General features: G+C 33.6%; 1 protein-coding gene across 6 annotated transcripts in view; it reads left to right on the top strand.

Moving 5' to 3' along the window:
* The window catches only part of KMT2C (lysine methyltransferase 2C), a 285,908-nt gene that overhangs the window by 123,339 nt on the left and 146,005 nt on the right, over positions 1 to 16,564 (top strand). For 5 of the 6 annotated variants that reach the window (XM_027841013.1, XM_027841014.1, XM_027841015.1 and 2 more), the window contains exons 7-9: positions 227 to 389; positions 6,387 to 6,558; positions 15,669 to 15,783. In XM_027841013.1, coding sequence (XP_027696814.1) covers positions 227 to 389; positions 6,387 to 6,558; positions 15,669 to 15,783 — 450 coding nt within the window. Of the gene's footprint in view, positions 1 to 226; positions 390 to 6,386; positions 6,559 to 11,913; positions 11,956 to 15,668; positions 15,784 to 16,564 lie in introns of those variants that run through there. The other variant, XM_027841018.1, reaches the window with a different exon arrangement.

Below are 16,564 nucleotides of genomic sequence, written 5' to 3'. Positions count from 1 at the left end.
ATAATTTTTTTGAAGTGGGGATTGCATCAATAATTCTATGAGCCATTGATAAACATAACCCCAGATCTAAATTATTATTCCACTTGAATCCTTTTAACAAATGTACTAGTATTTGATTGAGTTCTGAATTTGTTTTTACTGATATCTTGAAAAGAAGTGTTTCTTTCCAGACTTCAAGTTTTTGTCAAAGTTATAAAAGGAAATTTCTGTTTTCCCCCACTTTCAGCGATGTGCATTTTGTAAGCACCTTGGAGCCACTATCAAATGCTGTGAAGAAAAATGTACCCAGATGTACCATTACCCTTGTGCTGCTGGAGCAGGCACTTTTCAGGATATCAGTAATTTCTCCCTTCTTTGTCCAGAACACATTGACCAGGCTCCTGAAAGATGTAAGTATGTTACATATTATAGACATATAGATATATTTACAAATTCATCAGTGCATTTACTTAAGTAGAAAATATTTCAAATTACCCAGCTGTAATTGAGTAGGTCCTGTGAAATATGATATTATAACTTTCTATTACAGGAAAAATTTGGAACTGCATTGTCAGTTATTCTAGAAAGAAATGTGATATTGAGAGGTGTACATTATTCTTTACTTCAAAAACATTGAGACCTCGGATATATTCACACTGTGTGTATATTTTCAGAACAGTAATCACATATATCCTTAAAGGAATTAAGTAGAAGAGTGATCTTTTGATGGCAAATTGAAAGTAGAGAGAGAAAATTTAGGTTGTATGCCCATTGAAATGAGAGATCATTTAGGTTGTATACCAAGGTACAAAGTAGTCTAATTCGTTTTTGAACAGTTTGTCTTTTGTTCAATAGTACCTTTAAAAGTAAAAATTTCTCTTTTTGGTAATGATTCAGTTCTTGTAAAGATGAAAATTATTATTTTAGTTACTTTGGTTTGTCATTTTCTAACCTTCATTTTTTAATTCTGAGGTATTAAAATTCTCTTACTTGTATTATTTAACTCAAATTTTCTCCCTTCTGGATATCAGATATTTAAAGTTATTCTCATTATGTGTTAGATATTTTGTATGTCTGATGCTTCCTCTTAAAAATTTGGAATAAAAATAAAATTTTGGAACATGAATAACATTTTACTTTGTCCAGTCTTTCACTTTTTAGATACCTCTCTATGGGCTACTATTTATTCATTTATTCATTAATGGCTCTCTTTTAAGTTTTCCCATTCTTTTAACTCTGACACATCTACATATTTAAGAAATGCGTAGTTGGAAGTATTTGAAAATATAATGATAAATTCTTTCTCTCTTCACTTGCCTTTAACCTTCAGTTATGGTAAATTTCATTTTTGGTGTTGTAAAATAAGTTTTATTCTTAGAATCTAGCAAAACGAGCTGTGAGACTAAGTTGTAGTAAACTCCAAATAAAATATATTGAAATTTCCTCTTAGTTTTAGAGAACTAACGAATAATGCTTTACTTTTTCCCCAAAAATATCTATTAAATTTTGAGACAAAACACTTTTCCATGTAGGACTTCTTTGAATTCTTCAAAGTAAGATGACATAATAATAGAACAAATTTCCTTAACAAGTATTTTAATTTTATCTGTGATGATATTTTTGTTTTATCAAAGTTTTTTGTGTATCTTCTAGTACATTAGACTTCACCAATGTAGGGAAATGTTTTTTGTATAATTTCTACTTGCATTCAGTTGATTTTATTGTATCATATTTTAATAGTAGGGAACCTACAAGTTAGCATAATCAGTTGCTCTCAGTTGTTTAAGAAACTGTTCACCTTCAATTCAGTATGCATTGAACATAATCACCTAACTCTCTGTGTTGAAGAACCAGAGATGGAATAACATACCTACACATATAAATGCATGGGGCACCGATATTTTCTCCAACTGGCAGAGTTCTGTTCACTGTCCAACCTGAAAAAAATTTCCATTTTATTGACTCTCCTCTTCTAGGAAAAATGGTATGTTGAGACTAATAATTAACAGTGACTGGAAAACTTATCAAAATCTGCTTTCTGAATGGTGTTCTATTCCATATTATTTTTGACAAATGAACAAAAAAGTCAACTAAAGAAAAATCTTGCCTATCTTTGGAAAGGCTTGCGGTATAGTTTTGAGTCTCTCCAACGTGAAAAACTCATATCTTTAAATATATCCCTTTCTTTTTATTTTCCTGACTAGTTTTGGAAGTTTGTAACATCCTCTCAATTCCAATGAACTGTTTTGTCCATAGATCTATTATCCTTCCCCTAATTTTCATCATGGGGAGGATATGCCAGCCTTCCATTACCTCCTTCTTTTAATTAGGTAATAGTAACACTTTACTTATAATTTTCTCCTTTCCTCATTCTTTGTGACAGCTGCATTTGTATTGATAACCCTAACATAAGTAGCTTAGCCATGATGGGCATGATATATTTCCTTATCTTCTTGATGTCAATGATTACATCTTAAGTATATCAGTATGGTCTCATCCAAGATGTTATGGTAAGGTATTGTTTCAATTCCAAGATTAATTTTTCAATCCCGTCTACCATCACAATTCATACATATATGCTCAGCTTCATTCATATCATCTTTAGGATTGCTAATCATTTAATTCCTTCTGCTCTACACAGCCATCTAGTCATTGGCTCTTCATGGCTTCATTGGCCCACTTCGGAATTTTTGATTCCGCCATCAGCTTTTTCTATTACCCTACCATTCTTTTTTACCTGTTTTTTATTGTCTGTATCATCCATCATGCAAACCTCCGATATTGGATCTCCTGAATCATTCCTGGTATTTTTAGATATTTCTCAAGTTAGCCTTAGCACTAGATGAGTTCCATTACAAAATCATGTTATCATACGTCAGTCTGGTCCTTCGTATTGCTCAAAAATTCTTTTGTTTTTGTATAGGTTAGTGAAGATGAATATATAACTTTTTCCACATCCATGTTCACTATACAGAGTATATCATTTCACATTTCTCACCATACTGTATCCAAAAAAACAAATGAAGAGGAGGGTAGATTATCCTTTTTAATTTTCTCATTTCTATTAAAGGGATTTCTATTTTTCTTTAAGTATCTCACTTTGGAAGTCTGGGAAATTTATAATTTTCTTGGAAACCATTTTTGATTACTTAATAATTCCATTGAATTGCCATCTTTTATTTCTGTTTTCTTTTCTATTCTCCCGTACTCCACCTCGCTTAGAATCCAGGACTTCATCATTCACACTTGGATCACTGTAATTGTTTTTAGTTCAGCATTCTGCATCTGGTTTGTAGTTAATAGTTAAAATAGCCCTTAAAGGTTTGCAAATTGCTTTACTTATATTTTATCAATTTATTCTTAATACAGCCCTACTAAACAAATGCTAGTATTATCTACATATTGCAGATGAGATTGAGGTTAAGAGATAGATGAGGTGATCAAGATCACAAAGACAAAAAGAGTGTCTAAAAAGAGATTTGAACTCAATTCCTTTTGAATCAAGTCTATCATTGTCCATTACTCCATTGAGCCATAGTATACTGTTCTCTTCTTCAGCCACATATTATATCCCTTCCATTATACCAAGCGACATAGTAAAACATTGTCCTTTTAATCATCAAGCGTCACTTTTACTATTTTACTTTTTTCTAGGAACTTAATATGATTTCTTTTGTATAACAAATAGTATCTAATTAACTGAGCTATTAAGAAAGACTAATGTGTGCAGTGATGCATGCAAAGCCCTTGGCAAATTTTAAAATGCTACCAGAATGTCAGTTCTTGATGATGATTATAATATCACAGCAAATTTAAACTCCTAATGACCATTTCAGGGCCTTGGAGATTCTATGTACTTGGAGGGTTTCCTTACCAAACTGTTTTCCCTGTGGATAATACCTTCTGAATTGGAGTGGAATAAAGATATCTTTACTCCTTTGAAAGTACTGAAAAGTTACTGTCTTTTTGATTGAAGTGAGAAAACAGCAGAATTACCTAGAAATTCAGAAGGTCTGGCTATACATTCCCTCTAAGAATTGCACAGAGCCCAGCCCTAATATAAAATCCAAAGTCAAGAAGTAAGCTAGAAGAAAGATCAAAGGAGGAAAGGAACCTGACTGTAGAGAGCTGCTATGGATACAGGGAAGCTCAAGACACAAAGAAGATAATGACTTTTTTTTTTAATCTATAAGCAAAGCCTTAAAGAAAAATGCAAACTGACATAGGAATTTCCAGTCAAGTTGAAGAAAATTTTTAAAAAAAGGAATAAAAAAATTTAAATTATGAGACTATTAGAGGAAAACAATGGGAAAAGAGAGCTTCAGATATTATCTTTAGATATTTAGATGCTATGCCTTTTGGTGAAGATATGTTTAGTAATGATATTAATTCATTGACTATGGTACCTTTTAGGAAAATGTACTTTCCTTGTTTATTTCTTTTAATTAGCTCTATTTTTGCTACTGCTTTTGAAGTTAAGGATAACAGATTTTGCTCCAGTCATTTATTATAACTCTTGTGTGTATCCTTTTGTTTCTAAGCGTGTTTCTTTTTAAATTCTAGGTTCTTATCCATTATGCTACTCTCATCTGTTTTAGGGGCAAGTTCTTCACTTTATAGTAATAACTGCTGGTCAGGTTTCTTTCAAGATTTCTTGAAATACAAGGTTAAGACTAATTTTTTGTTCATGGCTTTCAAATAGTCAAATGATTCTTAACATTATCTCTCTCCAGTTGCTTTCCAGATCAGTTGTTTTTTCTTACCAAATATTTCATATGTTCTACTTTTTTCAATATTTTAACTTTATTTCCTGATGTTATCTGACCAGTTATCATTTTTAAGATGTTTTCTTTTTATGCTTTTTAGAAATCTGTATCTTTCTTCCATAGCATCTTTCAGTGGGAGGAGAGAATTTGGAATTTGAAGATAAAATAAACTTTAAAAATGTAAAAAATAAAATCACATTAATGAAACTAGAAATAGGAGACTTTTTTTTTATTAATTTATTTTGATTTATCAGCAATCACTTCCATAGGCTTTTGAGATTTAAATTTTTCTACCTCTCCCTCCCCACCTCCCTCCCTAAGATGGTGCAAAATCTGATATAAGCCATACATACACATTCCTATTAAACATATTTTCACCTTAGTGATGTTGTAAGGAAGAATTGGAACCATCAAAAAGAGGAAACAAAACAAAGCAGAAGAAAAAAAATTAGCAAATAGTATGCTTCAGTCTGCTTTCAAACTCCATAGTTCTTTCTTTAGATGTGGATAGCATTTTCTATCATGAGGCATTTGGAGATGGCTTAGATCCTTGCATTGCTGAGAAAGGCTAAGTCTGTCAACGTTAGTCATTGCACAACGTGGCTGTTACTGTGTACAACGTTCTTCTGGTTCTGTTCACTTTACTCAGCATCAGTCCATACAAGTCTTTCCAGGTTTTTCTGAAGTCTGCCTGCTCATCATTACTTATAGCACAATAGTATTTCATTACATTCATGTACCACAACTTGCTCAGCCATTCCCCAGTTGATGGGCATTCCCTCAATTCCAGTTCTTCGCTACCACAAAAAGAGCTGCTGTAAATATTTTTGTACATGTGGGTCCTTTTTCCATTTCTATGATCTCTTTGGGATATAGCCCTAGAAGTGCTGTTGCTGGGTCAGAGGGTATGCACATTTTTATAGCCCTTTGGGCATAGTTCCAAATTGCTCTCCAAAATGTTTGGATCATTTCACAACTCCACCAACAATGCATTAGTGTTCCAATTTTCCCACATCTTCTCCAGCATGTATCATTTCCCTGTTTTGTCATATTGGCCAATCTGATAGGTGTGATGTGGTACCTCAGAGATGTTTTGTTTTGCATTTCTCTAATCAATAGTGATTTAGAGAATTTTTCCACATGACTATACATTGCTTTAATTTCTTCATCTGAGAACTGTCTGTTCATATCCTTTGACTGTTTATCAACTGGAGAATGACTTGTATTCTTATAAATTTGACTTAATTTTCTAAATTTAAAAAATGAGGCCCTTATCAGAGAGACTGGTTGTAAAAATTCTTTTCCAATTTTTTACTTTCCTCCTGATCTTGGTTGCATTGGCTTTGTTTATGCGAAAACTTTTCAATGTTATGTAATCAAAATTATCCATTTTGCATTTCATAATGTTCTCTATCTCCTGTTTGGTCATGAATTCTTCTGTTCTCCCTAAATCTGATAGGTAAACTATTCCTTGCTCTCCCAGTTTGCTTATAGTATCAGCCTTTATATCTAAATCATGAACCCATTTTGACTTTATATTGGTATATGCATAGGTGTATATCACATTTGAGAAATATATATCACATTGAGAAATGTTATATTGTCGTTAAATGACTTCCTTACTTTATTGTTAAATTATAGCAAAAGAAGAAGCAAACTGTTCAGTCTGTGACAGTCCTGGAGACCTTGGAGATCAATTCTTTTGTACTACTTGTGGCCAGCATTACCATGGAATGTGCCTGGACATAGCAGTCACACCATTAAAAAGAGCAGGTTGGCAATGTCCGGACTGCAAAGTCTGCCAGAACTGCAAGTAAGTAAAAATTTTAATTAACTTACGCATTAATTGGGTGTAAGAATTTCCTGTTGAATATGTTGAGAAATCATGGAATATCAGGGAAATATTTTCCTCATTATGAGAAATTAAGCTTTATAGTAATGAGGATTGCTAACATAATGTCATACTGTATTACTAGATACATTTTTAAAGAGGAACATTTATCTTTAATATTCATGGTTTGAAAAGTGATCAGAGTGCTTAATATCACACTCTAATAATATTTGAAACAAAGTCAAATGTAGTTTGGTTTCCTTTTCAGGATAAAGGCTATTCTTGACTTGGACATGATTTTCAATATTAGTAAACAGTAAAATTAATGATAATTTTTAGCAAGAATTTAATTTGTGATGATCCTAAATTACTACTTTAATAGAAAACAGTTAACAGTTGATGTCAGAATTGGTTTAGATAATCAATTGTGTTTTTGTTATTTTTCAAGAGGGTAAGAGAGGTATGTCACACAACAAGATTTGTTCTGCCAGTTAGTCGTAAAGAGTTGTCCACTGTACTGAGAGACTGTTAGCTGCTCAAAGTCAGTTAGTATGTGTTAAAGGCAGAACTTGAGTAAGTACCTCCTTTCTCTTAAGGCGCCTTATTTTTCTACTATGCCATATTTCTTCTTGTGCTATTAAAATTTTTATTTTTTAAGTTATTAAGAAATCTGTTTCCAAATAGTGTTTAATGAGAATATTTTACTATTTTCCATGATTCGCTTGTCTTTTCTTGTGATTCTGGAAAATATTGGTTGGTGAAGCACTCTTAAAGGCATTTTAACAAAACCATTCACCTGATAAATTACCAAGTACACTAACATTTTACCCAGATCTTCCTACTTGAGTAGTTTTAGCCATACTGAATCTTGTAAAAATGAATTTCACTATTGTGAAATAGTATTCCTAAATCCTAATATGTGTGTATTTGATTTTTGTAATTTAAAATATTTATTTCTCTGCAGGTTTACTGATGACATGTTGTGTATACAATGTGATGACAGGTGTATAAGATTTTTATTTCCTGTTGCATGATTTCTAACAATTATATAAGAATTTAGACAAATTTAAGACATCTTAAATTATTCTCTTGGACAACCTTATTAGTTAATGGACTCATTCTCTCTCTCCCTCTCTTCCAACATTTTCAAAGGGCTTTTCTCACAATGGCCCTTTGAAAATAGGTTTAATTCAAGTTTAGTTATGTTTTCTTTTCTCTAGAAAGGTAGTGTGGTGTAATATGTAGAGTACTTGACCTTGAGTTAAGAAGACCTAACATTGAATGCTGCTACACATAGTATATGACCCTGGATAAATCCCTTTTATATCTGAGTCTTAGTTCCATCATTTATAAAATGTCTCTCTCTAAGGCTCTTAGTTTTAAAGCAGGTGTATTGGAAGTTGGACACACTACTAGAATTACAGGTCATGCACAATTTCAGATTTTTTTGTGAGAATAAGTGAAGACTAACAGTCACATGTATAGGTTGGCCCCATCTAGCTCCTTGAGTTGTCTTTATCACTGTGAGGTTAAGTAACTTTGTCCAGGTTCACATAGCCATTATATTTAAGAGGCAAGATTATACACCACATTCTGAGTGTTGGAATGAAATGAGATAGTACTAAAGTGCTTTGCAAACCGTAATATCCTACGTAACTTAGCTAATATTATTATACTGTATCAGTGCATTAGGGAAATATTAGTTACTCAGTTTGTTGAATTTAACCTGAAACAATTAGCAACCTAATTAGAAAGTATCATATTAACTATACTATATGGCATCATGTGAAATAAAGAACAATTAGTGGGTTAACTCCTCTTGAGTAAGGGTACTTCTGTCTTGCCAATTTAAGGTGGGTATTGATGTAGAACTTTTGCTACATGGGCACAGGGAGAAGTAAACTCTTCTCTTTACAGCCCTCAGATTAAAGCAGTGACATGGAGAATGTGTGCCAAGTGATCCCAAATCTTATTTTATGTTTTTCCTTTTTGTTTTTCTCTTTTGCCTTTTTTTGATCTTTTTGTCTTAACCTTAAGTTTGGGTACTGATAAATGAGAGAATCCAATTGGTTCGGTTCTCCTTAATTGTTACGTCTTATTTTTTTAAGCTTCAAACTGAGGAACCTGATAATCAACAAGGAAAAGACAGTATGTCCTTCTGTGTCTAAAATGATTAGTGACCTAGACAGTGACTTGGTAAATTACCATATTATACCTTTCATGGTCTAGATATGGAAATGATTTTAAGTGGTCCGTGCTAATTTTTATGCCTAATCTTAAGTGGGACTTACTTTTCAAGAGTATGTTACTGGAGAAGCCAAAGTTCTAAGTTCTGTTCCCATGTTTAACTCAGTTAAAATCAGTGAGGAAACATTTATTAAGAACTGTTATGTGCCAGTCACCATGCTGAGTGCTGGGGATACAAAGAAAATGCAAAGGGCATTTGTTGCTGTTAGGGCTCTCACCGTCTGTAGAGCGAACTTCTGTCTCTCTGGACTGAATTGTATTGTTCATTAGTCAGAGTGGCTGGAAAATACAGAAAGTTCTGTTATGATCTAGCTTCATTACTTAAAAATATCAGTTCAAAACATGTTTTCATTATTATTTAGTATACAATTTAGTAATAGTCATTTCTAATTGATATGAATTATATAATAAAATTTTCACTTGACTGTTTTACACTGCTTCTCTGCTTTTCCCATTGGTAATTGAATTCAACAAGCATTAACATCCTGATGTGGATAAGCATGTGTAATCAAGATCTGACTTAGTCCAATCATAGATCTCTAGACCTTGGACAAACCTTTGATGTCATTTAGTTTAATCCCATCATTTTATAGGTTTTGAAGAAAATGAAGCCCAGAAATACTAAGTGATTGTTCAAGGTCATGTAAATAGTTGTACAAGCAGAATTTGAACGTAGTCCCTCAGATGCAATATTCATGTGTCTTTTAGCTCTACCCCGGTAAATCTCTTTTTATGTATGGAAAGATTGAAAACAAATCTAGGTTTTCACCATATGGACTGAGTTACTAATTCTTTTTTCCTTTAGCTGATGTTTAGTAATGTTAAAGTTTTTATCCCGTTGTACCAGCTTATCCTGGTTTAACCTTACCTGTTTATGTTATCAAGTAGTGATCATCCAGGAAAATAGACCAATTTTTGGCTAAATTCACAGAAGAATATTTCTTAGCAGAAAGCCACTTTAACAATTTATGATAAATGTCTAAACGAGTCGAGTCAAACTCAGAAATGGGGCTAGCAATCCATACATAAGTATTCTTGCTGGCTCCGTGTTGACTTACTTTAAAAATGTAATATTTATGGGGTTTTTTGTATTTTTACTTATTTTGTTAAATATTTTCCAATTAAGATTTAATCCAATTCAACCTATGCATAGGAGAGTGAAGGGCCACATGTAGACTGTGAGCCATGTTTTTCATACCTCTCACCTAGATTAATATTCCTTTCAGCTTGTTTCTATCCTCGGAGACAGGCATGTTTGTGATACCAAATTGCAGTCACAAAATTTCTTGGTTTCCTCTAGTGATACCAAGACATGAGCTAAAAATTCCCTGTTCTTAAAGAGTTTATTAGCAAAATAACAATGCATTTTGTTCGTCTTAAGATCCTATTAAAGCTTCTTTCTTACAACTGTGGTTCCTGTATCAAAATTTCTACGTCCCTTAAATCTGTTCTAAAAGTAATCTGGTTAAACTATTCTTTTTAAAGCCATTTTCCTATCCATATTATCTCTACTACTTTATTTATTTTTTTCCATCTACTCAGCTCTTTGACTTTCCTAAGGATGTTTGTATGTGAACTGAAATGAGTTGCTAATTTGGACAATTTTAACCAGTGAATGTACGGGAAGTTTTTTATTGTTTGAAGCAAAGGGGCATTCAACTTCCTCCTAAATTTAAAGCCCTACCTGAGATGCGAATAAAAAGGAATGTTTATGGCTCCTAACTTTATTTCTATACCGTTAGTAATTGAGGGGAAAAATTGAGCAGACTAGGAAGCTGTCCTGAAAGTCTACTGAAAATTCCGAGATCTAACCTAAAGAAACCTTGTTACCTTGTCTCAGGTGCTTATCCATGATCTCATGAATCTAGGCTTTGGAAAACTGGACAGGGAAGATACTTGGATTATGGGGCTGGCTTAGCTTACGTTTAAATATTGAATCAGCAGGCATCATTCTTGAGATATTGTGGTAGACTTGGAATTAGGGAATTGAGTTCAAATACTAGCTCAGACACATCCTAGTTATGTGACTCTTTGTAAGTCAACTTAACTCATCTGTGTCTTAATTTCCTTGTCTGTTAAAATGAAGAAGGCCTCTAAAGGTTCCTTAAGGCTCTGAATCTGTTATCTTATAGAGCACCTATACAAAGAACCGTATTAAATATCTTTGGAAAATCTTATTCTATATACTAGTGATTCCAAAAGGGAAAAGTAATAGTTACTACCCTTAAAGAGCATTCTACTTGGAGACATGAGTTTGGAAGTAATGTATAATATACATAGATTATTTATAAGGTAAGAAATGTTGGGATGAAAAGAGACTATTTTTCATCTTGTCTTTGTATCTTCTGTTTAGTACAATGTCCTACACATGGTAGGCATTTAAAAATAGTTTTTTGAATTCTATTAGATGCAGATATACTGTTCTAAGGAAATTTGATGTGGGAAACAATATTTTTTGCTATAGCAAAGTTTTTACAAAATTATTATGTTAGTTTCAATTTAGAAGAAAGAGAAAGATCCAGAAGGGCTCAGTTGAGGTTGGTCATATCCTTACCTTTATGTCTTTGTTTGCTCCTCACTTCATTGAGGAGTAAAGATTACATTCTACACCCTGCAGTCCCAAGTTTCGAATAACAAGCTTATGAAAAAGTTATATGCAGAATAGTGGCCAATTACTTCCTCCTTCAGACAGAGAAAAGGAGTGCTTGTGGCCCCTATGCCTTAGAAAATTCATGGCTATAGTATCCCATTTCAGAAAACTATATCCTCTTAGGGTTTCTTTGGTACAAAAATATCCATTTCCAAGTACTGCTGCCTCCATCCCAAAATTCTTTATTGTTTTCTGATTGCAATTCTAAATGTAGGCAATGAGTTGTATAGTTTCTGGTTTGTTTCTAATGTATATTTGCTTTGTTAGTACCACCAGTTAGAGGTTTGCCTCTACCCATCAAAATGATGCAGATCTCAATTTTATACTGAGAAGCAGCGTGACCTAGTTTTGTCACGTTGAAATCAATAAGTTCTAAATTTGTATTCCACTTAATCTATGAAAAGAAATTTAACTATAGTAACATGTATTTACAGGGCTTCTGGATATATGGAATGTAGAAGATTATGCCTATACATTTGTTGGTAATTGATTTATTTGAATTTGTGTGTTCCATGTCATAGGATCATGTCTTTTAAACCCTTCATTTTAACAGAGTGAACTCAGACCCAGAGCCTACATGATGTGCCAAAGTCACAAAGGCAATGAGACTTACAAGTTATATTGTAACTTAGCTTCTGTGTGTGTGTGTGTGTGTGTGTGTGTGTGTGTTTGTGTACGTACACTAAGTATAAAAATAATTTTGCTAGTGGTAACCAGACACTTATGCTAGGTGATTAGGAAAAGACTTATGAAGGAAATGGTGCTTCTGTTGAGCTTTGAGGAAAGCTAGGGTTTTAAACAGGCAGAGGTGAGGTAGTATTTTCTAGCCCCAGAAAATATTTTGTTTAAAGTCATGGAGCTGGGCCTTGTGTGCTGTGAGTGAGGAGCAATAATCTGGACAGTTTGACTGGATTGTGGAAAGCATGAGGGACAAGTAATGTGTAGTAGTTGTGGATCAGCAATGGTCAGTGTCTTTATTCTCCAAATAGAGGGGTTTTAATTTTTATCTTGGTGATATTAGGGAACCCCTGGAACCTTTTGAGCATGGTGGCATATATGGTCAGATCTGTGATTTAGGAATAGCTTTGGGCAGCTACACGGATGATTGTTTAGAAGACATAGAAAACAATTATGAGACTATTTAAATAGTTCAAGTGACATGTAATAAGGATCTCAAGTAGTGCAGTTTTATGGAAGACAGTGGGTTAGAAGTGAGATGTTGTGGAGATAGAATCAATTGACTAATTAGATATGGATAGAATGAAGAATATGTGAAGAGTTAATGTTTTCAAGGTTGCAAATCTCAGTCACTGGAAGAATAGTGGTGCTCTTCAGAAACATAAGTTATAAGGAAGGGCTGATTTGGGAGAAAAGGTAATAAGTTATATTTTCAAAATGCCTCACTAGGCATCTGGTGATATACCAGTTGCCTGGAAAGTTCAGGAACAAAACTGGGGATGAATGTGTAGATGACTTGAAGATCATATGATTAGAGCTAATTGGTCATGTAGTTGCTGATGCGTTCTCCATTTTTGGTCATAGAATTGGTTCATAATGAGATAAAGGGTTTAATTATCCCTGAGGTGAAATCATGGAATAGATTATAGAAGTTCATGAGATTTAGCACCTAAGCTGAACATATTTTAAGGGACACCATGTGTGTTTAAATTCCCTAATATCTAAAGGCTCTTTGAACTGGGGAAGAAAGAAATCATCCTTTACCAGTCCTAGTTTTCTTGTTTAAGTGTTCTGAATTTTCAACAGCTAGAGATAGTTGAAAGACTGCATAGCTATCGTTTAGATTGGCTACAGGTGAAGATTAGAGACTGCAGGTCAGTATAAAGGTTTGGGTAGGATTGGTGGATTTGAGAGTCATCAACGTAGAGATGATACTTAAATCTGTGGGAGCTGATGAGATCACTAAATGAAGCAGTGCAGAGGGAGAAGAGAGGCGGTCCCAGGGCAGAATCCTCTGGGAAACCTGTGGTTAGTGTCCATGACCTGTTTCAGTAAAGGAAACTGAGAAGACTTGTTTAGAAAAGAGAACCAACAGAGAGTGATGACCTAGAAACCTAGAGAGAATAGAATATCAAGGATGAGAGGATGGTCTATGTTGTCAGAACCTATACAGAGGTCAAAAAGAGTGGGAATTGAGAAAATGCCTTTAGATTTGGCAGTTAGGAGATTACTGGCAACGTTGAAGAGAGTAGTTTTGGTGGAATGATGAAATTGGAAGCTGGAGTGTAGGGAGTTAAAAAGTCCATGATAGGAGAGGAAGTGGAGGCATCTTTTTAGATGGCATCAAGGAGTTTTTCCACAAAGGGAAGAAGAGATTTAGGATGGTAGTTATTGGTAATAGAAGGATCAAAGAAGGAGTTTTCGAGGATAGGGGAGATGTGGTAATGTGTTTATTGACAATAGGTAAGGGTCCTAGCAGTAGAAAGAGACAAAATGGAAGAGAAAGGGGTCAGCAAAGGAGGAAGTCTTTTGTAGGAGATAGGGTGGAATAGGATCTCTTGTGTTAGCAGAGCTTTCCTTTGGCAAGGATTTGGACTGCCTCCTCATATGACACAGGGTGAATTAGGAGATAGTGACAGAAGACATCTGAGTGATACGAAATGAAGAGGAGAAAAGAGAACACAACTGGAGATTGAAGGTGTATGATCAGATGGAAGGTCATACCTTAATTCTTTTTTTGCATCAGGGAAGGTAGGCTCTCAGATATGTTTTGATTTCCTGGTATTGAGAGTCAACATGATGGGACAGAAATTTGAGTTAAAATTGTGGGGAATGGTTGAGAACACACGGTTAACCAGATGAAGACAGGGTAGTTGGCAGCTAAAAAAAGCCACTAATTTCCTGAGATTGTAACCTGTAATACTCAGAAATTACCAGGGAATAGCTTTTCAACTGTTTCTGCCAGAGGTAATCATCATTTCCCACCCCTCAAGAGCATAGTTGAGGTCTGAGGAGAAAGAACCTGACTTGTTCCTTCCTACCCACAAAAACTCTAAAATGAGTACAACAGATTTACTTACATGGTTAATCATTAATATATTAAAGTATATTGGAAAGGTTTTCTTTATTGCCCAGTAGAAATCTTTTCTATCTACTTGATACCTGAAATTCTTTAAAGTGTGGGCACACTTTTTCATTCAGTATTTAAAATGATAAGAATAGGAGAATTAGTACATTAAAATGAATAAATTTTAAAGCATATTAATCTTTTATATAAATACTAGGTCCTTTTCTGATTTGATTGACTGGGTGAGGTTAATAATCAGGAAGACAGAGGGATTCAGCTCAGCTAAATATTTATTATAACCCAACTTATATGTGTACTACACTTAGCCCTGGGACTGTGAAGAAAATCAACTATAGTCGTTATTGTCAAGAAACCTCCCTTTTTCCAGAGTCAACTTGTACAGTGATAGATAAATCATAGGTAATTTTTTTTTTTTTTAGGGAGAAAGGATTAACTTTTCTGATAATAGAAAGGTCTCATAGGAAAAGAAGGAAGATAAGAATTTTTAACAAACAGAAACCAAGTATTCAGAAACAGAGAGAGGATGTGAAATGTATTATTTCTCAGAATAGCAAGTAGTCTTTTTGGTTGGAATTTAGAGGATATTAAGAGAAATAATGTTCATTGTCCCTGGGAAGGAAAGCTATAATCTCATTGTGAATGACTTTAAATGCCATTCACATTTATATTCTATCTTTGTGGCTAGGGGGAACCATTGCAAGTTGTTTTTGTTTTTTTTTTTTTGAGCAATAGAGTGACAGTTTTTATATATGTGTTTTAGTACAATTATTTTGGTAGCTGTTTAGAAGATATATTTGAAGTAATGAAAGCTATAAGAATTATTAGTTGACAGTTGTAGAAGTGATGGATTCCTGAAATCAGGTGGTTAGAGATATGTGGAGAGATATATGACATGGAACAGAGGAAGAAGATGCTGCTGATGGGGGAAGTGAACAGCAGGCCCTTGCCCAATGGTTTTCCTCATTTTTCTTCATATCTACAGAAATAGAAGCTAGGAGCAAAAGTAGTTCATATCCCGTATGAGATGAATTATGAACTTAGAAATAGGAATACATCTTAACAGAAAATATATTCTTTACTATTACTTTATTACTATACTAAAAACTTCTAATGTTGTTTTGTGTCATTACTGCTAACTTATTTTTATAGGCACTCTGGAGAAGATAGCAAGATGCTGGTATGTGATACATGCGACAAAGGGTATCACACTTTTTGTCTTCAACCAGTTATGGATTCAGTACCAACAAATGGCTGGAAATGCAAAGTAGGTTATGATTTTTATTTAAATAAATTTTTGTTGGTCTCTTCTATTTTGAAGACAAAAAAAGTTCATTTGTGAATTAAACTTGAAATAAAGAAACTGTTTTCTAACCTAAACTTAAATCCTATTGCTCACGTAAATTAAAGTTAGAATTTGCTAATATGTAAAGTTCATTTTTAGGTAACACCATGAATCATACCTTTCTCCTTAAAAATTTACCCTTGTTTCTCCTTCTGATTGTTTTGCCTCATAGTCCTTTTTAACCCCCTTTTTCATCTTTAATCTTTGATTTAAGTTCCTTTGATTTTAGATCTTTCCTCAATATTCAACAGCTTAATTTCTCTACTTGTTTCATTTTCTTATCTTTATTTCTAATGGTCTCCTCCTTTCCCGAAGTGGCATTTTTTATGCTTTCTACCAACATTCTTTAGCTGAAGTCCTAACCCTAAAAAAGGGTAATAGTTTCCTTATTATGGGGCAAGGTTTCTATCCTTCCATATGAAGGAAAACAGATTTTGTAATTTTTTAAAGCATATTTTTGTATCTTTTAAAGATGGGGTGTGGTTTTTGGTATTTATCATCAAAATGCTGAAAGTAGATAGTAAAAAATAGTAAGTGATGCTGAAGCTTTTGACCTTTTCCACTGACATTGAGTATGAACAAAAAATCCCAACAAATAATTTTTTCAAGTGTTGATGACAATTTGCTCTGTTCATAGTAGAATATTAATATTTAAACCAGTTCGTAGCCTGTGATTGAATTATACACTTTTATGGACAAGATA

The sequence above is a fragment of the Vombatus ursinus genome, unplaced genomic scaffold, assembly GCF_900497805.2.
Source record: "Vombatus ursinus unplaced genomic scaffold, bare-nosed wombat genome assembly UNPS02014852.1, whole genome shotgun sequence".
Classification (NCBI taxonomy): Eukaryota; Metazoa; Chordata; class Mammalia; order Diprotodontia; family Vombatidae; genus Vombatus; species Vombatus ursinus.
The sequence above is the reverse complement of the archived record's forward strand: the minus strand, read 5'-3'. Positions and strand labels throughout refer to the sequence as shown.